At 51.1% G+C, this 24443-nt stretch overlaps 2 protein-coding genes across 4 annotated transcripts in view; one reads left to right on the top strand and one right to left on the bottom strand.

Annotated features, from left to right (window-relative positions):
• Fads2 (fatty acid desaturase 2) overlaps positions 1 to 2265 on the top strand; it is a 44822-nt gene extending 42557 nt beyond the window's left edge. Inside the window, exons 11-12 of the mRNA XM_031389654.1 lie at positions 236 to 361; positions 732 to 2265. Coding sequence (XP_031245514.1) covers positions 236 to 361; positions 732 to 783 — 178 coding nt within the window. The 3' untranslated portion in view covers positions 784 to 2265. The remainder of the gene's footprint in view (positions 1 to 235; positions 362 to 731) is intronic.
• Positions 2266 to 4523: 2258 nt separating this feature from the next.
• Positions 4524 to 23505, bottom strand: Fads3 (fatty acid desaturase 3). Of its 3 annotated transcripts, none has more exons than XM_031389652.1 (13): positions 23042 to 23505; positions 12937 to 13047; positions 12223 to 12420; positions 11149 to 11250; positions 10949 to 11071; positions 10643 to 10703; positions 10139 to 10215; positions 9619 to 9716; positions 9110 to 9206; positions 8884 to 8963; positions 8609 to 8734; positions 7187 to 7267; positions 4524 to 4870 (listed from the first exon to the last, which is right to left on the bottom strand). In XM_031389652.1, the coding sequence occupies exons 1-12, from the start codon at positions 23264 to 23266 to the stop codon at positions 7216 to 7218; spliced, it is 1350 nt and encodes a 449-aa protein (XP_031245512.1). In that variant the 5' UTR covers positions 23267 to 23505; the 3' UTR covers positions 4524 to 4870; positions 7187 to 7215. The 3 variants fall into 3 exon arrangements, with proteins under 3 accessions (XP_031245512.1, XP_031245511.1, XP_031245510.1); XM_031389651.1 differs by lacking the exon at positions 4524 to 4870 and adding an exon at positions 4960 to 5268 and having other exon boundaries at positions 23042 to 23504; XM_031389650.1 differs by lacking the exon at positions 4524 to 4870 and having other exon boundaries at positions 6908 to 7267; positions 23042 to 23503.
• Between the last annotated feature and the right edge of the window lie 938 nt (positions 23506 to 24443).

Below are 24443 nucleotides of genomic sequence, written 5' to 3'. Positions count from 1 at the left end.
TTTTTTAACACGAGACCCTTGTGTTTGGCTGTTCAATACTAACATGAGTTTCTGGAGTGCCCGTGTTCATAAATTGCCCCTCTTCACACCTCTAACATCTGCAGGCAGTTGGCAGGAGCCAAAGTCTTGTCCTGGTTTCAGATAGGACCTCAGACCTGCCTGCCTCCCTCGGTTTGAGGAGAGATGGAGAGCATGGGTCTTGGGTTGCACTCACTCTGCCCACCTGCTCCCCTAGCCTCTTCCCCACTATGCCACGGCACAACTTGCACAAGATTGCCCCACTGGTGAAGTCTCTATGCGCCAAGCATGGCATTGAATACCAGGAGAAGCCACTGCTGAGGGCCCTGCTCGACATTGTAAGGTAAGGGGTGAGCATGACAAGGGCTGGAGGCCGGGGCCAGAGATGAGGTGGGGCTGAGGAGGTGAGAGGCACATGGCTGGGCTTATTCACGGTAGAGACTCTAGCTCACAGTGGGGACCACTTAACTCTGGTCCACCCAGGGCTAGGAGAGGACCTCCCCTGTCTCCTTTCCCAGGGGTTTCCCTGGGCTGCATCAGTCAGTAGCCCACAGCTCCTGTGGTATCCTGTGGTAAGTGGCAAGCTCTTGCCAGTAGCTGAGAGGAAGCACCTGCTGCCCCAACATGACTTCCTAAATGTCTCACTGCCTGGAGGCCAAGGTTCCTTTCCATCCTGGTTCCTGAGCCCTGGCCCCCTCTCTCTCTGTTTGCAGTTCGCTGAAGAAGTCTGGGGAGCTGTGGCTGGATGCCTACCTCCATAAATGAAGAGGCCATCCTCAGGGCACCCTCGGGGAAGGGGCATTGTTGGGTGGCAGCCAGAGGGAGGGGAGGGCTTTTGTTCTGGAGGGTTCTCGTGAGACTGAAGTGTCTACTGGCTCACATTCCCTGTACTTGGTCTTTCATCCTTTCTTGTTCTTCTCTTCCCTCGCACCTACCTACTCTATCCTCATGGAGTTCCCCCTTTGTCAGCCCTGGCCCTGTCCCTTCTGCCTTCCAGACCCTTCTCCCAAAGAGCTGGAGAGGTAGCTGTACCAGGTGGTTACATGTCCGCCTCTAACTTCTGCACCTAAAGATTCCTGGTATAACATTCTGCTCCGGGCAGCCTAGTCCCCACCCCATTCTGTCCCACAGACACTCTGGGGGTCTGTGGAACAGGGGTCCAGGACTTGGCTCTACACTCCCTGCCAGCACTGTGGTGTAGTCATTCGGGTGAAGATGTGCTTTTTTCTGAGTGTCCTTCCCATGCTGGGATTGGTACTTGAGGCTTCCTTCCAGCTGCCAAGGGCCGGCTTAGACTTCGAGGCCCAAGGAAAAGTCCTCTCATGCCCACCATCACAAGTCCAGACCCTAGGGTTTGTACAGGTTCTATTTCATCATCTACCCAACTCCAGAACCCAAAGGGAGTGCTCCTTGTGTGGGCTCAGGAGAGGCAGTAGCCAGATTGAAGGAGGGACTGCCCAGTCTGGAGCCTTAACCTCTCCCACTACAATCAGGTGCTTCTTAGTTAAAAGGCCCGAAGATTCTAGAAGAATCAGATCTTTTTCCAGAATCTCTGGCCGGTTCTAGATGCTTGGTCTAGAGGATGTGGACCTTGTAGGAGAGGCTCTGAGCAGCTCTCCCCAGAATAGAGCTGCCAGTCTGGCTAGCACTTGGCTTCTCATTGGCTCATCCCTGTCTTTACAGATGTTTGTTTGTTTGTTTGTTTTACCTGTTGTGTTAACATTTCCTGCAGAATGCTTCTTGGTAGGAGAGTAACAGAGGGCTGGCTGGGTCTACCAGATGTCCCTTGCCCTTTAGGTAGAGCTAGGTTTCACCATCAGGACCGCAGTATAAGCTGTGGCTTGAGGTTGCTGCTATCAGGAAGTCAGGAGAAACAGGGTGGGGTGGGGTGTCTCAGGAGGGCTGTTGGGGGTACCCAGGTAGGCTCAGGCAGGAGTGTAGAGGGAAGAGGAGGCTGAGGGCATGAGGGAAATGTGAGGATAGGCAGGAGGGGGGATGTTGGCTCTATCAGGAGGGGACCCACGCTGTGTCATTCTGAGACCTAACTGGACTAACCAATATGTAAACTCGAGGAAGAGGTTGAACATGCACTGGGCAAGCCCTCCAGGACTCCATGAGCCAAGAGAGACCAGTTGGCATTGCTCCACAGAGGCAGAGAACCCCTAAGGAGATGGCAGTCATTTGTATCACCTTGTTCCCGGCCTCTACTTTTTTGGGAAATAAAAAAAAAAAGTAATTTTATTCTCACTTGCCTCACCAAGATCAATGAATGGCTCAATGAATGGCTAGTATTCCTGTATGCTCATGTCACAGGTGTGGTAATGCAGGGTCTGGAAGGGAGGCGCTGCCCCACAAGACAAAGGCCTGAATGTTAAAGGCAAGTGGTGAACAGAACCCTGGTCCTCTCACTAAGAGAGACGGTGAAGGTTCTGGAGACTGAGGCTTTTATTTTGTGTTGCTGTGCCCATGTGGAGGCTTGGTGAGTCTCTACCGCCTAGGGAAGGTATGTATCGGTCCAGCCCTGGTTACAGTTCTTATGCAGAGGGCTCTGGTCTGACCTCCAGCCTGGGAAGCCAGACTGATCTGCACCTGAGGTACCTGCCCAGTTCACCTTGCAATTGGACCCATGCTGCATCCATCTCTGAACAGACTCAGAGGGCCATGTCATTCCAGAGATGTCAGAGAAGAGCCATCCGGCATGGGGGTAGCCAACACTCCCAAGCTTTTTGTTGACCTCATAGCTGTTCCCAGCAAGGTTGGGGAGGGCTCCAGCAGAGATCTCATCTCCATAGATGACCAGAACCTATTTATATAAGTACAGAGGGATAGTAGGCATTCTGTGGGGATGATTCCCAGTGACTACACTGTAACTAGTATAGGGCTTGGAATGGCAGACATTTTCACTGATCCTCTGAGTGGTCCTGGGTGAGTCCTACGCCACCTCATCTCCAGGGCACTCACTGCCACAGTTTCCTCCTTGAAGAAAAGAAAATCATGCAATAGAATGCCTCCAAGGCTGACCTCTGTCAGTCTTCATGAGCCTCACCTTGGCTTCACCTGACTGATAAGCCCACTGGAGACATTGGTGATGGCAGACTTTGTGGAACACATCTTCAGTACTTACCTATGCTTGTCTTCCACTTGCTGCTTGGGTCGGACCTGGCTCACCAGTACCCAGAATGCCTCAGGCCAAACCCCCACCAAATGTGAATGTGGGGTCTATGGCATCTGACACCCAGAGATCTGGGGAGTAGGAGGGTGAGTGAAGGGAACCCAGCAGGGCTAGGTGGTCTCAGCTGTGAAGGTAAATCTAGGCTCACATCCATGAGCTTGTCTTTTCTCATCCACACTCCTAACCCCTGCCCTGAGCACTACCTAAGGTCCAGAGCAGAAGACAGCCATTCCTGCTCTCTACATTTAACAGCTCCTCTCTTGTTATAGTGCTCAACTGAGGCTCATGACCAATATCCCCAAAGTTGTGGGGTGGGTTCCGACCCCTAACAAAGTCCTGGACTTCTCTAAGATTCGAAGCCCATCCTAATGCAACCCTAACATCTCACAGGCCAAGAGGCTGACACCAGACAGGGGAAGCTACTCTCCCCGACCCCCACCCCACCCCAGGCAGTGATAGCAGATGAATCAGAGCGCACATAGGGAATTCCAGCTTCTACCCCAGTTGGCTTGGCCATCTCTTTCCCTTTCCTCCATCATGCCAAATGTCATACTGAACAGGAGGCCCCGTGGGTAGAAGAAGCAGGCAGTGGGGCAGTTAGTCCAGGTGGAAGAGATGATAAAGGATGGGGTACTCCAGAAATCAAAAACAAAAACCCTACCATCTTTGAGGTAGTAGGAGCATACGCCAGACACCAGACTCAGAGGTGTCTCAGGGGCTGTTGGAGCAGCCTGGACATCTGTGCGTGTCTATCTGTGTGTATAACTGGAAGCCCAGAGGTTATCAGCAGCTTGACTAGTTCCTCATATGACCAGCTGAACCCATGGGAGCCCTTGAGGCCACTGGGAGGGAGGGGGAAGGCCTCAGGCAAGAAGTTATAGAACAGAGAAAGATTACAGCCACTTGGGCTACCATGCCTTGGGCCTATTTGCGGCTCAGCAGGCTTCGCTGTGCTGAACTGGAAAGGACTGCACAGAGGCCAGCTGCTGTGAGATAGACCACGCAGCAGTGAGTCGCAGCAGGTCATCTGGTGACCTGTGAATGGGCTGGAGGAAAAGACTTGCTGTAGGTTCTGGACACCAGTGTTCTTTTGATTGACAGGACTACACATATCTAGCCAGACTGGTTTCACAGATAAATGAAACATAAAACCGCCCAGTGTCTTAGGACTTCACAGTGGCCCCACTGCCTTCTGCCAACATCAAGGCTTTTTCTTTTTTTCTTTTTTTTTTTGGTGGGGGGAGGGGGACTTGAAAGGAACTTGGGTTTTCTTTTAAGCCATTTGGTTCACGAGCTCATAATGCCTAAGAGAACTAGTAACAGGAAACACGGCTTGGAAAGTATTGACGTTTTTAAGGACACAGTATGTTTACACATCGTTCTTTTGCAAGGCCTTTATCACCCCACTACCGGCCACACCCACAAAGGCAGAGGCTGGTTCATGTGAGCTGGCCACTGGAGTCTCTTAGCTATTGGTTGACTGAAAGAACAAACAAGCCGTGACTTCCCTCTGGAAGCTTTCTTTCTGGACTCAGGACTGTTGTACAGAAAATAGAAAGGGAGACAGTGGGGTCTTTCAAAGGTACTACCAAGGCCTTTTCCTGTCCTCTTGATAAGTGTGGTCTGTGATCTCTACAGGAAGACGGACTCAGGTGAGTGGAGGTGACCCATTGCCAGGAGCTATAGCAGAGATGACAGACGGGAAGATGGGACAAAGATGACCTATCAGTAATGGGCTCCAGATAGAAGGAAGAGACCCAAAGGCAAGGGTCTCTGCAGGGTATTTTATTGGGTAACTCTGTATTTGGAGGGAGAGAGCACATTCCCCGTGGCCACCACTAGGGGCAGCATGAAGCAGCTCACCCTGCAATCATGTGGACACCCTTCGGTGGTGCTGCAGGCTGGGTGATTCCTCTGAGCAGAGTATGTCTCTAAGCATGTCAGAGACACCAACAGAAATCTGACTTTGCCAGTATGGAGACCAAGTGCTGCCAGACAGTATGTCGAGAGAATGCGCCCCATTGGCCATACCTATGTAGTACTAGGATCATCAAAATTTGGATAGGAAAGGGGACTTCCTGCAGGGAACAGAAGTACAGAAAGACAGTGTGACACACTCTGAGTATAAGAAATTTGCTTTTGAGGCAAGAAGTAGGGGCGTGTGTGTGTGTGTGTATGTGTGTGTGTGTGTGTGTGTGTGTGTGTGTGTGTGTGTGTGTGTTAGGGCTTAAACTCAGGGCCTACACATACTAGAAGTCTTCCTACTGAGCTACATTCCCAGACCCTTAAAATATTTATTATTATCATCTCAAACAGGGTTTTACTAAGTTGCTTTGGCTGCCTTTGAACTTGTGATCCTCCTGTTAAGTACCTTGGATTACTAGTATGTGTACAAGGCTTTGAAGTACCTTTCAAGGGATCTCTAGTCCTAACCTGAGGAAGAAAATAAAGTCCAGAGAAAGCAAAGGGCTTGTCTCAGAGAACAAAATAGTTAGCCCAGAGGCATGGGGGTCATATGCATAAAGCTTTTAAATTCACTTCTGAGCCTGCCTTTTGGTGAGAGCCTTCCTGGGGCATCCTTTTTATTTCTCATCACTTTGGAAGTGATAATTTGGCTTTAAGAGCTTGAATTCCTTCCCTGAGATCAAGCAGGTTTGAGTCCTAGAAGACTTATCTCTGTCCACCTCATCCCAGGGAAAGGGGGTCGGAAGCTAAACGGAGCAGAACAAGGTAGGCACCCAGCAGATGATGGGACCTCTGCTTCCCTCACTGTAACCAGGAAGCCTCTACTGGGAATTCCCTAGACAAGGAGGTCCCAGGGAGTGGAAAGAGGGTGGGGTAGTCCCCACAGCTGGTGATGAGACCTCGCCTCCTACAGGAGACCCCCAGTTTGGCATTTCTGCTGGGTTTACTATAGCCAAAAGCTCCCCGGACCTCTTTAAAGATCTGTAGCCCAGTTTGGAGCCATGGGGTGTTGGTGCTGGGGCTGAACGAGTCCACTGTCCCCTCTCCTTTCCCACCAAACTTGGGTTTAGGTCAATAGTGGAGTCCTTGCCTTGTGTGCCTACAGCACTGAGTTGGATTTTTTTTCTTTAGCCCTAGGGAAGGGATGCCCTCCTAGACTGCAGCGCTTAGCTTGAGTAGAAGGGAACATCCTTAACACTTAGGGGAGAGAATCAAGATAAAGCAAAATTTCTGCCTTGAGCTGTTCAAAGGTTGATAGGTGCGGTCAACTGTACCCATTGTCTGGATGAAGATCATGAGGCCAAGTGGGAGATTAGTTCCTGCTCAAGAAATAGTCCTTAGATTTAAAGGGCTTAGGGATGGAATGGCCACACTTGAGTCGCTGCCTATTCAGCACTACAACTGTTATGCAATGCCAAGTCTAGCAGAGCTCCCACTATTGGGCCCTCCTGCATAGAGGGCTATAGGAAGCCAATAAAGACATAAAGGGTTTCCCATCCCATATTCCAGAGGTTCCTGCAGGTGTGATCCTTAACCTTAGGCCCTTGTATACATAACTCACCCCAAGGTGCTGCTGAATGTAGGAACAAGCCAGGGGGTAGAGTCAAGATGGAGTAGCTGCTGCCTCCATGATCCGGAGCACCCAGTGTGGAGAGAAACTCTTTACATTCCACCCCAGCTCGACACTGATGCCCCCTCCACCAAGTCTGAAGCAGACTTAGCTCTAAAACTCATGAAAATCCAACACTTGGCTCCATGTGTCTGGGTTGCTTTTTATATAAAAATAACAAGTTTTCCTCCAATTCTTGCTCTAGGAAAACATGCTATGCTCACCGTGTCATTTTAAGTACGTTCCCTCCACCCCGATCCTGTTAGACATGTGCCATGGCCATTGGGTTCCTGAACAGAAAATACTGAGGGCTGAGGAAAGCCAGCAGGACCAGGCAGGCAGACAGGCTGCCCCAGCAGGGGGTGAGGATGGCTGTCAATCTTGCCCAGTGGTTTGGTGACTGCTGGAGTCTGGACCCTTACCCCCTTCACCACCCATGAGGGTGTTGCCTTCATTGATGGAGGTATGCATCCAGCCAGATGTCGCCAGACTTCTTCAGGGACCTGAGAGGTGGGGATAGGGGTCAGAGACTCAACTGGAAGGTATTAGTACCCCCCTGTGTCCCATAAGGAGTGCTGAGTGAAGACATTCCTGTGAGTTCCCATCCCCACTGGGACAGGCAGTGTGGGGCCAGGTACTCATTAACCAGAGTGGAATCTGGACTGCAACAAGGAGATGAGTGGCAGGTGCTCAAGTCCAGTTGTGAGCCTCAGGGGGCCTGGCCACCATTCACTTGGTTCTCCCTGTTGCCTCTCCCTGTTGGACTCTGCAACCCAAAAACACGTGGGGCACAGAAGCCGCTCCATCGGGATGCCAAAGACAAGTACCGAAGCCAGGAAAAGAACACTATATAGATGTCTGCAGGCCGAGTTTCCAACCTCTGTCCCCACTTCCAAGGCTGCTACTGGGGGCTAAGCCCTCTCACCCCTGCCTGGACAAGTACAAGCACATTGGCTTAGCATTTCTGCTTTGCCCTTGCTCAGAGTGCATGTCCATTTAGGGCATCTTTGCAACATCTGAAAGCCAGGTGGTCTCTTCTCTCACAAATCAGCACACTCCTGCCCCAGGGCCTCTATCTGGAATATTCTCCAGCCAGGCCCCTCTACCCAGTGACCAGTTGTCTCCCTGCTTCGCGCCTCTGCTCACACATCAGCTCCACCATATTTTCTACCTGCTGTGCCATAAACAATACTACACTCTGCCTGCCCTCTGCATCCCTTCTCCTGCCTCCACCCTAGGTTTTCATTCTTGTGATGTTATTAAAATGGTTCCCATGTTCTGTTATGTACTCATTGGTTAAACAATGAGTGTTTGTTTAACCCCTAACACTCCTTCTCGTCCCACTCAATGTGTGTGTATATGTACTTGTCTCTCACTAAAACTAAAGCTCACTGCCAATAAGTCTCAGGGATCCCTGCTTTCTGCCTCCCAGTACTAGGATGACAGTACAGGCACATACCATCGGTCCTAGATTTTCACATGGGTGCTGGGGATCCGAACTCAGGTTCTTATCAATTACAAGGAAAGCACTTTATCTACTGACCCCTCCCCAGCCCTCCAGCTGCTTGCTTTCTATTTCCTCAACTAGAACATAGGCTCCAGCTCCCAGGACACGGGAACCTCTCAGACTGTCTGACTCACTGCCATATTTGTAGGGCTCCATGAGTCCTCCATAATGAGGGTGGGGGGAGGAGAGCACTGGCTAATCAGAAAAGCTCTAGAAAGTCAGTTCTTAGGAAGGGGCCCCTCTGAGGGCAGGTGTACAGAAGATCAGTACAGGAGTGAGCATGGAGCCTTGGAAGAGACTAGTACATGCAACCTGAGGGGCCCAGGTGCAGCCTTACCCGATGATATCCACCAGGGCGGTGAGGAAAGGCTTCACCTCGTAGTGTAGGCCATGCTTGGCACAGAATGCCTTGACCAGGGGAGCCACCCTCCGGTAGTTGTGCCTTGGCATCGTGGGAAAGAGGCTGGAAGGGCAGGCCAGATCTGAGTAGGGAACTCTCAGAGGGAGCCCACCCATGCCTCACCTCATCTTCCAGGGACCCCACATAGGGGAGTCCTGGGCCCTGGCTTTGGCCTCACCCCATACTCATCAAACCCTCCAGGCCACACTCACTGGTGCTCAATCTGGAAGTTGAGGTGCCCACTGAACCAGTCAATGAAGAGCGAAGGTTCCACATTGCAGGTGGCTGCCAGCTGCCAGGATCAGGAGAGGTGCAAGTGAGAGAGAGACTGGCTTAGAACCTTGACCCCACCACCTGGAAGCCTCAGCAGGGCCTGATCCCTCCCAGTCTGTGACTCCCCAGCTGGCATATCCTCCCACCAGACACTGCAGTACCTACCTGAGAGCTGGCCCAGTCCCGATGCTTTTCATGGCCAATCTCCTTGGGGATGTGGTTCATCTGTGTGATCCACACAAACCAGTGGCTCTCCAGCACCCTGTGAGGAAGGCTTTAGTACTGCTCCACATCGAGTTCAGAGTGGAAGCTGGCTTGCAGCTGAATCCAAAACTGGACCCATCTATACCATGGGAGTATCTAGTTGCTCCCACCTTGACATTTAAAGAAACTTCATAGAGCAATGTCCTTAATGAGGCTAAGCCCATGTCAACCTTTCTCAAGAGGGTCACCCACAGAGCCATGACCAAGCCAAGCTTCTTTCCTCAGACCTGCCAGCCCCACGGTCTGGCCATTCTGCTAGTGTTTGATTATGTACATCAGCCACCTGAAGAGGTGGTACTACCACCCATCCTGCAGAGGGACAACAGGCTAAGCAAGGAAGACTGTGGTCAAGGTCCCCTGACACCTGTGTGAGACCTCCCCACTCCCTGTCACTCTGAATCTGGCCATACCTGACAGCAACAAAGAGGAGCAGTGTCCCAGTGGCACCATAGAAGGGAGAGTAGGACAAGAAGAAGCGGGAGTAGAAACTGGCAGCCCACAGCAAGTCCTACGAGGAGGACAAAGGCAGTGTTGAGTGGCCTCCATGGGTTGGGGACCTGGGAGGCAGGAGAAGGGCTGGGCTCATTCAACTCTCATTTGCTTCAGTGCTCTCTCTACCCCTCAATGGGCTTCTGCTACTATGGCTGAGTAAAAGAACAGGGGTCCCCACTTTATCACCAGGTAGGACTGTCTGTGGCAGTGACCTTGAAGGGTGCATTAGGGCAGCCTGTCCCTGGGACACAGATGCCTGGCAGTCAATCCAGTGATTCTACCCAGGAACGGGGGTTTGGGGGAGCTCTTCCACAGCACATACAAATCACATCAATGCACACACATACACTCATTCACACTCAGGGATGGAGAGTGATGTCCCCTGAAGCCCTCTCCCAGAAAGCTATATGCTTGGGATCCTGAGCAGTGCCCACTCACCGTCCATTGCATGCACACCAGCATGTATGCCAGATTTTCAACTTCAAAGTTCACCAAGGTGAGCAGCGGTGGGCCAACTGCAAGAAGGGAGCATAAGGGCATGCAGGAACAGGCATGGTTTACCCAAGTGGTGTGGGTGGAAAAGAAGAGGAACACCCATAGGATATAAGTGCTCACGTCACAGCTCCTACAAGGTCCTATTCATACTCTGTCCCTTGCTAGCTGGCTCTTGGCCATCTCCCACCTCCCTTGTCCCTTGTATAGAAGTAAGGAGCCAGCCTTACACATTCCTGCCCTTGAGCCTACCCTGTCCCTGTTCGCAGAGGCAATTACAAAATACTCTAGGACTCCGGACAACCCTGACTTGAGGGCAGAGGGAATCTTAGGGAGGGTGGGAAAGAGAACGGGCAGAGCAGAAGGTGGCTGGGAGCCTTCAGGTGGGCGGCACAGGCTGCGGCTTAAGCCCCGCCACATTCCCACCCCAGAGGGCCAGTAGGTACTCACTCAGGAAGAAGTATAGATGCTGGTGGTTGTAGGGCAGGTATCTGCGTTTCTTCTTGCCATACTGTGGAGACAGGCGTCGGCTGGGGAGAACAGCTCGCCAGGCCAAGGTCAGGGGGCTGGCTGAGGCCAAGGTCAAAGGCAACTCTAGATTCTAGCCCCTGAGCCACTCATCCCCAGGTGGCTAGAAGGTGGGGGAAGGACTGGAGCTAGAGCTAGAACACAGGGTAAGCTGGGGAGCAAGCACGAGGTCTCAGGCCCCTTAGCTGCAGGCCTCTCCTGACAGTATTCACATCCCACCCCACCTACCTCCACAGATGACTCCCCCAGGAGGAAGACAGGTGCTACAGTCACATCTGGGTCCTTGTGAAAGATATTGGGTTTGGCATGGTGCTGGAAGTGGCGGAAATTCCACCAGTGGGCAGAAAAGCCCTGTGGGGAGAAGGGATCTCAGGTACCCACACACTCGGACAAACCCAGCACAGATGCCCGCCCAGCTCCACACTCACTTTCAACTGCCCCATCACAAACTGCTGGGCCACATGGTTCCACCTGGACTTAGCGAAGATGGAAGCATGACCTAGATCATGTTGCAGACACCAGCACTGGGCCTGGGGAGAGGAGTAGATCAAGAGAGAAGGCAGAAGCCAGTCACTTCTGACACCAGAGGTCAACTCACTCCTAGTGTTCCACCTACTACTGATGCTCTACTGAAACCAGCTGCCTCTTTAACTGGACCAACGCAATTGAGTTTGGCAGCGTGCCTGCATACAAACATCATACCGCTGAATAATGACTTCAGAAGCAAACTTTCTGTTCTTCTCATAGTGTCCTGTCTCCTGCTCCCCTGGATCCCCTGAGGCAAATAACAGAACCTAGAATTCTTTACCCTACCTGAAGCAGGCTGTAGATACAAGGGCTCTTCTTCCTCAAAGCCTACAATCACTGCTCTAATTTTCCCTTTTGCCTGAAGGGCTATCTCATCTGACAAGAGCTTCTCAGATCCATTTCAAAAAGCATTCCACCCCACACCAGGGAAGGAAGAAGGCCTCAGAAAAAAGTCAAGAAGACTCTGAGCAGACAGGCCTTGCCAGGATTCTGGGCCAGCCTGTTTCCACTGGCTCAGACCCTTTCACTCTGTTTCTATCACATTGACCTTCCGTGTCTGCTCCTATCCCTACAGACTGTTCCAGCTTCATAGAACATACATGCTAAAAATAACAACAATAGGTGGCTCGCTCTGATCTTTTGCTCTTTAATATGAAGGCTTCTGTGCCACATAAGACTATGATCAGATAAATTTTCTAAGTTTTTCTCTCGCTAATCTGTCTTTTTGTCACAGGAGTGTTCACCACGATCCTTGTGATAGGCAGCAAGGGATCATCCTCTTCTTCACCTACACAAGCCTTGTCACACATAGGGCTGGGCTGTAGGTGGTTCTGGATCTGGTGGATCTTAAGGGCCTCTGGCACTTCACTTTCTCATGCATCCACTTATCAATTCATTCTTTCATTCATAAGAAAACTGTCCTGCGTTTCCACACGTTCTGGACCCCGCATCTGCTGCGTAGTCTTAAGAGTTACCTGAGAGATGGCCAGGATGAGGGCAGCAAGGATACTGGACACCCAGCCAGGGCCCAAGAGGTAGATGATAAGCCAGGCCAACAACTCCATAGCCAGGATGTGGCCCAGAAGGAGTGCAAAGAAAGTGGTATCCGCTTCAAACAGCCTCATGTCCTCGGCCGCCTGGCGCAAGGCTCGGAAGTCCTCGATCAGCTGGGCCTGTGGCAGGGAAGCAGTACAGCAGATGAGGAAGCAGGGACTGCCATAGTTTCCAGAAACTTACCATTGCGTCCTTAAGCCATCCCACTTCCCATTGCTGGGTGATAGACGGAGGAACAATAATAACACCAGACAGGATATGCTTTGGCCTGGGGAACTAGCTTGTGGCTAAGTCTCTCCCTGACCCCAAAGACGTGGGGTAGGTGATATGCAGAGAAAATTAGAGCCAACAGAGGAAATCTTTAAGACTCAAAAATATCCTCACTGTAGAACTGGAGGCACAAGGGAGTTCCCACTGCTTCTGGAGCAGAAAGAGAGCTCACTGGAGACCCACAGCACGTTCCTAGCTAAGTCCTATTTACAATCCTTACTTCTACAGTACATTGCTAGAAATTCACCTTTGTGACCCCAAAGGGGGATACAGACCCAGCCCCACCCTGCATCCCCAATAGTAATACAGAACAAGCTGCTACTGGCAACAGGCAATGTCCCCAAGCTCTCCAGCTGTTCCCTCACATTCTGAGCTCCATCCTGGCTGGGTTCCTCTGGGGCTAGCTCTCCAATCAACAGGGGTTTCAGGAACTTGCGCACAAAATGGAGATCCTGATGGAAGGCGTGGAAGGCATCCTGAGGGAGAACAGACAGTCAGTGAAGAGCTTATGTAGCACCCAGGAAGAACCAACAGAAACAGAGTGAAGAGGCCATTGAGAGGTCAAAGAGACGGCCCAGTAGATAAGAGAACATTTGTTGCTCTTGCAGAGGACCTAGGTTAGATTTTCAGCATCCATATGCTGGTTTCTAACCACTACTAACTCCTGTTTCAGGGGATCCAATGACCTCTTCTCACCTCTGTGGGCACTAAGCATGCATGTGTTACATGCAGGCAAAGCACTCACACACAAAATCTGAATAAATCTAAATTTTAAAACTAAAAAAGAAAAAAAAGCAGGGCTGTCAATAGACAGCCAGGAAGTCAACTAGATGTTGGACAGTCACAGACATTAAGACCAGGAGAGTGAGCCTTACCTATAAGCCCTCTCTAGTCTTCTCAGGCCTAAGTACCCTGTTTAACACCACTCACTTGCCATGCCCCATCTGTTTCATCAAGTACTGGTTTCTCCTCTCAATATGCCTGAAAGAACTCCAGAAAGACTGAGTCCATCCGTGAACGGGCTTAGCCCTTCTGAAAGCTTTCTGTGTGCCATAGCCTTTTTTTTTTTTTTTTTTTTTTTTACATCATATAAAACAAGGTTTGCCTCACAGATGCTAACGTTATTCAATTTTCATCAACACAACAGTGGGTAAGATGTGTGTGTGTGTGGACTTGTCATTGGAGCCACTTGGAGTGGGTCAGTGGTGGGCCATACACATTGAGGTCTTGGGTTTACACAAGGAAGGCCTTTAAGCAGTCACACTTACTTGATTTGCCGTTTATCTTTAGAAACAGGGTCTCATATAGGCCTGGATGGTCTCCAAGTCACTAAATAGCTCAAGAGAGAATGACTTTGAACTGCTCTTCCTGTCTCAATTTCCTTAGTGCTGGAACTACAGGCACCCACCACCACGCCCTCCCAGTTCACAGGAGTGCTCAACGGAACACCGGACCTCCATGTGTGATAGCTAAGCACTCTACCACCTGAGGTACATTCTCAGCAGATAGTGTAATTTCCTTTAAATATAGAAAAGCCTGACACTCTCTATAATAATTGGTCAGGGGTGAGGAGAAATACAGGAAACAGGCAAAAGAGGGAGAGAAGACAGCCGATAAGGAGAAGGTGGCCATGCTCCCTCCTCCTTCCTGTTTCAGGCTTATTCTTGTACCTTACTCACACCACTCATTGTTTGTATATGATATCACACCTAGCCCATTTATTGGTCACAGCTGCTCTTCTGACTTTTATAGTTGCAGATTTCAAAAGCAGAGCGGTGACTCGATGGCATTGTCCCCATGGCCCTGGGAAAGGAGTTTAAGGGCCCTTCCAAGATGCTAAAAGAAATACCTTTGCAAAAGTCTGACAAAGAACAGGAGCCTCCTATTGTCTTGCACCAGCTTGTGTAGGTTGAAACAGAAATGACCTTGCTAACTACAGTCACCCCACTGTAGTCACTAAGCTAATCACCCTGATCATTGTACACTGGAGACAGGTGCTGAAATGCCCCACTGGCCCCAGGAACAGAGTTCTTTTAAGTGTCTATTAAAAATAAAAGGCTGAAAAGATGGCTTAATGGGAAAAACACTTGCTGGGAAAGCATGTAACCTGAGTTCAAATCCCTATCACTCAGATAGAAACCATAGGGAGAACTATGTAAGTGTGTAACCTAGCCCTGGGGCAGAAATTGGGGAAGGGCGGAGACAGAAGGATGGCTCAATGAGACAGATAAAAGAACAGGATGTTCACTGACCTCCTCTGGCCTCTACACACACGGGTGCTCATATACCCACATGCATACAACACACAAACACACAGGGGGGGAGACAGGGAAAGAGAGAGAGAGAGAGAGAGAGAGAGAAGAAGATAATAAAAATAAATTTAAAATAACATGAAGCTGAAAATGACTGTAAGCCCTTGTTACTGCTGGGACATTTCTGAGGAGTCCTCAGAGGAAGGATACTATTTAGAGGCCATATCTAGTCTACTCTAGGGTCACTGACCCAAGGCAGGGGCTGGGGTTCTAGGAGGGTGTGTCTTCCAAAATAACTCAGGCTGCCTGGTTCCCTGGGGCTCATCAAGCAATGAGAGTTATAAAAGCACAGCCCTTATTTCCCTTGGAGATGAAGGAGGGGCAGGGACACAGGAAGAGGGCAGAGAGATGGGAGAATGGGGTCCCACAGGAAGCTGCCTGGGCCCAAGCTCACTGGGGACTGGGCTTGGGGTTCTGCTGACCCCATTTCCATGTGACTTTAGTGGACTCTACTTCCTGACTTCAGGACCCTTCTGAAACTGGACTGCTCCACACAAACTTTATTGCTGTCTTTGTTTCTAAGACAGGGTCATACATAGCCAGGGTGGCCTTGCAATCAAGACATAGCAGAGGCTGGTGCTAAGCTTCTGATTCACCCATCTCTGAGGATTACAGGTGTGCACCACCACTATTGGTTTGTACATTATTGGGGATTGAACCCAAGGAATCTGTGGGTGCTAGGCAGCATGCTACCAACTGAGCTACATCCTCAGCCTTTTGTATTATTATTATTATTATTATTATTATTATTATTATTATTATTATCTATAAAGCACACCTCAGTTTACCACTCTTACGTGTGAGGTCCTGGACATTACAGAACCTTCCTGCTGATGTGTGGCCATCAATCTCCAGAATTGTCTCCTCTTCCCCAGATGAAATGCTATACCCATCAAACTCCTCCTTCTCTTTCCACATGGCTCTAGCCTTATTCCAGGAAGCTCACTTAAATGGAGTCAGACAGTATCTGTCCCTTAGTGATTAGCCTATTTCACACAGCATAATATTCTCAAGGTTATCCCTTGCTGTATCAAGTGCCAGAATTCCCTAAAGCTGGTGGTGATTTGAAACTTCCCCATCTGGGCACAGAACCTGGGGTATGGAAAGACAGACAGACACAGACAGACAGACAGATTCTCTCCCCCCTCCCTCCTTTCCTTCCTCCCTTCCCGCCCAAACCTCTCTCACAGAGAGAAACCTACTGCGTCAACAAGAAAGATTCAGACTCTTAGAAATGTGCCTAGGGTCATGGCCCACATGAATACCATATGAAAGCTACAGCCTCCTGTACAGGTGTGCACAGGTGTGCACAGTAGGGGGGTGAGCAGAGCCAGGCTCTCCCAAGGGTGTTCCAGTCAGCTCAACCCATGAAAGTGATAGGGCAGGTATGAGTCCCTTGGGACCAGGTCTGAAATTTCCACAGTGGGTAGAGCAGGCCTTCTGCTGGTGGGAAAGGGACAAGAAGGTGGCCCTAGGCCCTTGGACAGAAGGCTGGGGGCCTTGGGACTGGGTGGGCATGGAGATGATGTTATCAGGAAGCACCCATGAGGTGGGTTCTCAACCTTCCTAACGCTGTGACCCTTTCATACAGTTCTTCATGTTGTGGGGAGCCCCAGCCACAAATTATTTTCATTGCTACTTCATAACTGTAATTTTGCTGCTGTTATGAATCATAATGTAAATATCTGTGTTTTCCTGGTGGTTTTATGCGACCTCTGTGAAGGGGTCATTTATCTCCCCCAAAGGGGTCACGACCCACAAGCTGAGAACCTCTGGATTCGTCCTTTCTAGGATGAAGGGCCAAGGGTGAGGGTGAAGGGAAGACTCAGAAAGGTTAAGGGGTATATGTGTCAAACTTTGTGATCTCACCCAACACACACATTTCAGAAGGGTCAAAATGAATGAAATTGAAAATCTTTCATTAAGTCTCAGATAAGAGTGGGTAGAAAGTGCTGGAGTCAAAAGGCATGCCATACAGGCTACAGCGATAGCTCAGTGGTTAAGAAAAATGGCTTGTTTTGCCGAGGATCCAGGTTGAGTTTCCAGCACCTACATGTGGTGGCTCACAAGTATCAGTAACTACAGTTCCAAAGGATTCAACACCTTCCTCTGACCTCTGCACACATGTGCACACATTAAGTACCAGGCATACATGTGATGTACATATATATACATGCAGGCAAAACACCTGTACAAAGATACAGATTACAAAGATACAAAGATTATCTTTAATTCTTTAATCTAAGAAAAAAATGAAACAAAACAAACAAAAAGGCATAGCAACACCAAGTTCCCAGTGACCCCTACAGGCTCTGTGCCCAGATATACCTGGCTTGGAGCAAGCTTTCAGGTCCAGAGCCAGCCCTCCACACCTCCCAGGGCAGGGCTATGAACTATTTTTCAGGTGAGCATTGGTGAGCCTGCTTGAGACACCTGTCCCCAGCGGAAGAGTTTGCAGTGGCAGAGCTGGGGGTTTGATCTTGAATCTGCTCTCTGTGATGCCCCCACACCCTCAGAATATGGAAACCTCAAAGTCCCGACCACCAGCACCCGTGCCCTGATCCCTAGCCTCACTATGAGCTCCATGAAGCAGCTGCCTGGGGTCTGGGGAGGTGGGGTACAGTCAGGAGCCAGCCCTCCTGCAGAGATGGAACTGTGATTCCATTTAGGAGTCCCAGACAGGCTTGCTCCCCTCTTCCCTCCACATTTTCTTCTTAATAAGATGGAAAGTGTTAACATACGTCTCACAGGCTAGCTGCTGGGAGAACTGATTTGGCCCGTAAGGCACCTCGATAGGGCCTAACAACTAACAAGAGCCCCCAGGGCCCTGCTATGCACCTGCTGCTGGCACCCACAGGCTGCAGGTATGAGTGGAGAAGTGAAACTTGATGTGTTTGGTGAAGACCTAGCTGAATCTCAGGCTAAAGAACAGGAAGAGTGGAGGTTGGGGGAGTCAGCCTCCTTCTACCCCAGGCACGAGAGGGGAGGAAGGAAGCTCTGGTTTCTGGCCAAAGAATGGAGACTATTCCAGATCAGCCAGGAAGGTGGGGGAGCTCTGATGATCTAGGCCTACACTTGTTGCCTCTCTACACCTTTACTAGAGGTGGGCATAAGGATCTCCAAGGATGTCTCTGCCTCTGTTGCTCTCCAGATCAAGGACAGACAGGAAGAGCCAATGCTCCGCACTCAACTGCTCCTTGCCACCCTCTTCCCAACACTGCCTTCAAGAGGCCCAGTGAGGAAACATTATCTGTAACCCTCCTTACAGATAGAAAAACCGAGGCAAAGACAAGGAAGCAGGGACACGGCTCTGTAACCAGGACCCGTGGCTCTAAGTCCGTGTAGCAAAAGCCAGCCCAAAGGAAGCTATCCCAGACCCCTTGGCACGCCCGCTGTTCTGGTGAAGGGTGGGAATATGTTTGATCTGCCAGCCAGAACCTGTGGCCTCAGAGATGTTGCTGGCTCAGCAAAGACCTGAAAATGACCCGGCCTTCTGGCATGTGGTCCTCTCTTTACCACTGAACTCTGGCTTTACCACTGGCTCTTTTATCAGAAACCCAAAGGCAGCCAGGGGAAGCCTTCTCTCTCAGGAAAGGAGGGGGTAGGCTGCCTGATACTCTGAGGTCACCCTCATCCCCACCTCTGCACGCTACATTCCTGCCAGTCACAGTCCTGACCCCTACGCACAGGGGAGTACTTCTACTTTGGCCTGTAGAAGACACCTTTATAAAAAAACAATGCCACCCGAGTCAGGTGTGGTGGCTTGCACCTGTAATCTCAGTACTCAGGAGGGAGATGGCAATTAAACTCTGTGAGTTTAGACCAGCTTGGTGTATATAATGAGTTCAAAGCCAGAGCAGTGTACATACTGAGTTCTAGGCCAGCCAGAGACACATAATGAGATTCTGTCTCAGAACAAAACAAAACAAAACAAATGCCCACTCAGGCTCCAGAAAATGACTACTCGCTGAAGTAGGACTTTCAAAGCAGCCAGTGTGGTTGGTAGGAAAAGGGTGTGGGCATTGATTCTGGGTGGTTGAGGCCATCCTGCCTCCCAAGCCTCAGAGCTTGGTCCATAATTCTGATCCCTCTCAGCTCCCATCTAGACACACACCCTCCCTCCTAAGCCCGGGGCTGAAGGCCTTGTTTTAGGGTGCCATGACATTGCTTCTCTTCTGCACCAAACTCTTTATCTACACAACAGACAGGACCCAACCTCAGAAGGTTCTTAGAGGAATTAAGTAAATTAGTACAACTAAAATTCTCAGAACACAGCCTAATCAAAAACTGTTGGCTGAAATTACTATGACATAGCCTCTGATGGTGGTGCTGGCCACCCCTACTTCTAGCTCAGGCCATTCCCAAGGGGCCACGGAAGATGGATGTCAGGGGGCTCACATCTGCTGGGTTTTGGATTCTTTCAGGGCTGACAGGGCTTCAGCCTCATGGGCACCATGGACTGCTGAGAAATGTCTCACCCTCTCCACAACCACACGAGTAAAGAACAGGGTTTCATTACTCATGGTAACAAGTCGCCCAGGTGCCCATCACCATTCCCACAGTGGCCCCAAAATCAGAGTACTCTTATCCCTGTCACACTGCAGGGGAAGGAGAGTTACAGTATAAAGACAAGTCAGCTCCTTCTCTAATGGTAATGCGGAGATAACCTGAGCATTTGAGGGTTTTGATAGAGGATTTCACGCAGTCCAGGATGGCTTCAAATCAATGTGCAACTGAGACTGATACGAAACTCCTCACAATCCTGCTTCCACCTCCCACATACTGCACTATAATGCTGGGCCCAATGGGTTGTTTTGCTCCTTTTTTAAAAAAACGCGGGACCTTGAGCATGCTCAGCCAGCACTCTACTACTTAGCCATATCCTCAGCCTACAGAGCTAATTCTAATGTCCCCTACTAGTGTCCCTACTAGTATTCACATATCTCAGACCTTCTACCTTGGCTCCATTCACATGTAACTGGAGCCAAGTTACACTGTTACTTATTCTGAACTTTCTCCCCGAGGAAAGGGCAGGTCCCCATCTTAATCTTAACCTGCTTACCTTACCTTAAAGCCCTTGCTCTTCTAAAGGGTGATTTTATTTGTATGTGTATTTGTGTGTGTGGGTTAGGGGAATATGTCTACACAAATGACAGTGCACACAGAGGCCAGAGCTGGTGGCTCTCCTGAAGCTTGAGTTACAAGGGGTTGTGATCCATCCAATGTGCGTGCTGGGAATGGAACTCGGATCCTCCGTAGGAACAGCATGAACTCGACCTCTGAGCCATCTCTCTAGCCCCAAGGATCCTTTTATTTGAAGACAAGGTCCTCTGTGTCCCAAACCTGCCTCATACTTAGGGTGACCTTCAGCTCCACATCCTCTGTGTCTACCTCATAACTGCAGGGGTTACAAGTGAATGCCACCACAACCAGGTTTATGAGCATTAGGGATGGGACCTACGACATCATGAACACCAGGCAAGCAGTCTACCAACTAAATTCTATCCTGCCCTTTTGAGACTCCTTTAAACATACATCAGACCCCTTTGGTTTCCCTGCTCTGCCCTCCCAGGATCTCTTCCTTCTTTAGAATAAACCTAAGTCCTTCTAAGATCAAAAATAACCAGGGAGCTTGGCGTGTCTGCTTTCTGACTCCGCCTCCCGTGACTGCTCTCTAGCACAGCCATGCTCTATTCCTTAGGTTTGGGTGGTATGGTCCTACCTCTGAGCCTTTGCTCTAGCTGATCCATCTGTTGGACACTCCTTCCCTGAAAATGTTTTGTTCACAGCTGCATCTGCAGAGGCAGAGGGTGAGGAGCACACAGGAGATACTCGTGGGTGGATTCAGGGAATCCCATTACTGAGGAACCAATGTGGGACAGAGCGTGGCTGTGCATTCAAATCCCACACCTGCCCGTTTCAAGTTACACTGTTTCTTTGAATCTCTCTTCTCATCTGTAAAGTGGGATAACAGTAACAAACTGCCTTGCTGGTAAGTATCCTGAGGATTAAGAAATAGTATCAATAACAAGCATTGAATTTAGAATCGAGCACGTGGTAGGTGGTTGGTATGTGACTCTCCAGCAGGACCTCTCTGGCTGCCTCTTCTCATTTCAGGGTTGCCTATGACTCTTAGACAAACCTGGCCCGGGGCCCAGAGTACTCTCCCTAGGGCACAGGCTCTGTATCCCAGGATGGCCACAAGCTGACTTCATGGCACAAGAACTCTGAGAATTTCCTGGCAGGAAAGCTTCTGTTGCCTGGACATGAGAACAGCTGATGGGCGGCTGGGCTGATGCAAGTGGACAGCCACATCCCACCCCCAACCTGAGCTCCAGGATCTGGGATGGGATACCTGGTATCTGGACTCAGCCACACGGGGCACTGGACTGGTTCAGCCCCTAGTATTCCTTGTGGGTCCATCACAGACAAAGGCTAGGGTCTCCTGAACCTAGCCCCCTCCCAACCCTTCAACTTGAGTACACCCACTCTACCCCAATGTCTAGGGCCGATAGCAATCTTTTCCTATCACAGGCAGGGTCAGAGAATAGATAGGCTCACCCAGAAAAGGCTTGGGAGTGCTGTGACTGTCCCATTGCACTCTCCAGTCTACTCTAAAGAGCAGTTACAGAACAGACAACCACGACACAGCAGCATGGTTGAGAAGGTGCGGTCTTGCCCTCGGCTGGCTTGCTTTACAGCCTAACTCTCCCCACCTGGCCAATGAGGAAGCTAAGGTTCAGAGGAATTACCTCTGAGTGTCTTCAATGGCAGAGCCAGAACCCTGCTACAAGATGCAGAGAGATGTTTTCCTAACAGACCTTACTGGCTGTGACTCAAAATGGTGGCTGTAGCAAAACCATTACATGGAGGTCTCAGGGAACTGAGCTAAATATAAAGTTAGGAATCCCATGTAGGAGGGGCCCCATGTGCAGGCCTGGCCCTGAGCAAGAAAAAGCAGTCAGTGCTTTCTGCTGTCCTTCTCCTCTCCTGCCCAGCATCCTGTCCTGCGCTACAACATGATCCTCACAGGGTTGCCAGGGCTCAGTGGGAGGGGCTGTGGCACCTCATGCCCATCATGCCCTGGTAGGAAGGAAGGAAGGCGCACGCACACACCACACTACACCACACCACACCACACCACACACATACACACACACACACACACACACACACACACATACACACACAATGGCCCACAGGTTGATGATTTTCAGGAACTGTCTCATTCTTATCCCTCTCAGTTGCCTGGAGCGAATCCAGGAGGAGAGGGACAATGACAATTCTGGGACAGAGAGAATCTCTTCTGCTGCCACCAAGTTCTTCCACTAGAGAATCATTCCCTCCAGTCTTAAATATCTTCCTGGTACCCAATGTAACTAACCTACAATTTTGAATAGTCGATGGCAGAGCATCATGGCCACAACCTTTGTCCATGGAGTGGGACTGAGGGAGGAAGGGTCTGGGAAATTGCTTCACCACTGGGCTCCAGCCAGACAGTCCTTCAGGCCAGTCACATCCCTCCTTGTCTAGACTAGGACTGAGAATGGGAAGCCAGAGTCCCAAGGGGCCCGTCAGTGCCTGGGGTGACTGTGTTTCCCATAGAGGCCCACCCAGCCTGGCAAAGGCTGCCCACGTGTAGCTGCCAGCCCAGCAGAGGTGAGTCACTGGCTCTCAGAACAGTCCACACAAGTGCTGGATAAGCCACAGACCTCCAGGCCCTGCCCAAGCTCTGCTGCCCAGCCCCCAGTCTCTGATGGCACATCCCTATCGCTAGGGACCCAGCCCTGCCCCTGGCTCTTGGAAACACCAGATAATAGCCTGAGAGACTGAGAGCAGAGACCCTCAGTACAACAGTGACAGTACTTACCTAGGGCAGAGCCTGCCCCTCACGGCACACCCACCTCTGTGGGCCCATTCCTCCCTGAGATCTAGTTATTGCACAGACTGACCCAACAGCCGGCCCTCCGCGCAAGAGAAAGACCTCCTACCCCAGGCTCCATCTCAACTCTGGAGCCAGGGAGTAGGGGTCAAAGGTCAGAAAGAGCAAAAAGGATGCTAAGGTCCGCAGGTGGAATGAGACTCCAAGCCTAGGAACCAGGTCTCCCTCCCCACCGCTAGCGCCAGGCTCCACCCCGCCGGCTGTGGGTTAGCTTACCGTGGCGTCCTCCGCGCCGTGGTGGCCGATGAGGCGGCTACCTCCTGGGTGCCGCTGTGCCCAGCGGCTGATGTCGTAGACACGGCGTTCGATGACCAGCCACTTGTCGCCTGGTAGGTCATGCTGGCGGATCTGCTCCCAGCGGAAGATGGGCAGGGGCGCCCCCAGCGGTGCGGGCCCCTCCCGCGGCCCGGGTCCCCCTCCGGGCTCCCCGACGCCGCCCATGGCCGCTGTGCACAAGTCCTCCGGACCCCCGATATGTGACCGAGGTCTAAGAGAGCCACACCGAGGGAGGCGAGGTCGCAATCAGGGGTCTTCCTCCGCCACCGCCCGCCCTGCCGGCCCCGCCCTGCCGCTGCGGCCGCCGTACGAGCGTGCGCCTGCCCGGCTCTCCGCGCAGGGAACTTTTCCCTCCCTTATAACCGCGCTGACAGCGCTCGCCTCGCCCGCCCCTCGTCCCGGCCTCCGCGCTGGCCAGTCCCGCTCCCGCTCCAATCCAGGCGCGGCGCCTCCACATCTATTGGCTGTCCGGGGAGGGCGGTGTCGCGAAGGGGCTCGCCCCACCCGCGAGGGCCTGGGGCCACCACGCCCGGCCCTGCCCCCGGGGCACTGTCCCGCCCCCCCAGTTTCTCGGACTCTCGGTCCAACCGAGAAGGCGGGGGATGGGGACCCAGCGCGCACGGGAGTCCTGCAGGCCGCTGCGCCCTGGCGCACCCACAGGGGCCGGAGATGAGCCCAAGTCTGAGCCCTGAAAGGCTGAGAAATGTAGTTAGGGACGTCACGGGTCTTTAGCCATGCATCCCAAGTGGCTAGAAATGAGGACACTACCTTGGGGTGACTGGCAACAGCTTCCAAACAATGGACCTCACCCCCCAGTAAACCCTCAACATCCACACGAGGAAGCCATCTAAAGCAATCTGCTTGAGCAGATGGCCTCTTCTGGCTGCACACAGGATTGGGGATGCCCAGGTTGGCCACTGCAGGAGGAGGAGCAGACAACACGACACTGCTGCTTGGAGGTCTGCGGTTCAAGAGATGAAAGAATGAATGGTCCAGTCTGCAATGGATGGCTTGCCTGTTATTACCTCCCAGTTCTCCCCCTTCGTGGTGTCGAATTTTTGACTTGTTAAATTCAAATCCTCTTGAGAGTGTAACTACGTTCCCAACTGTACGATGTTACTTTGAGACAGACATCAGTTCCTTAAAAGTTAAAGCTTTCACAACTGGCAGACCTGAGGGTCCATCAGAACTTCCTGGAGGGCTAGTTAAAACAGACCCCCACACACCACCCTAGTGTGACTCAGGGCAGAAAGGTGAGGCAGACCTGCTGGTTAGGAAAAAATCTTTTCAGAAAGTGTATTTTTTCCAATATGCTAACATTTCCTCTTGGTCTACCTAAGGA

This window comes from Mastomys coucha, unplaced genomic scaffold, assembly GCF_008632895.1.
Source record: "Mastomys coucha isolate ucsf_1 unplaced genomic scaffold, UCSF_Mcou_1 pScaffold21, whole genome shotgun sequence".
NCBI lineage: Eukaryota > Metazoa > Chordata > Mammalia > Rodentia > Muridae > Mastomys > Mastomys coucha.
Note: the sequence above shows the minus strand (reverse complement) of the source record. Positions and strands in the feature narration are given on the sequence as shown.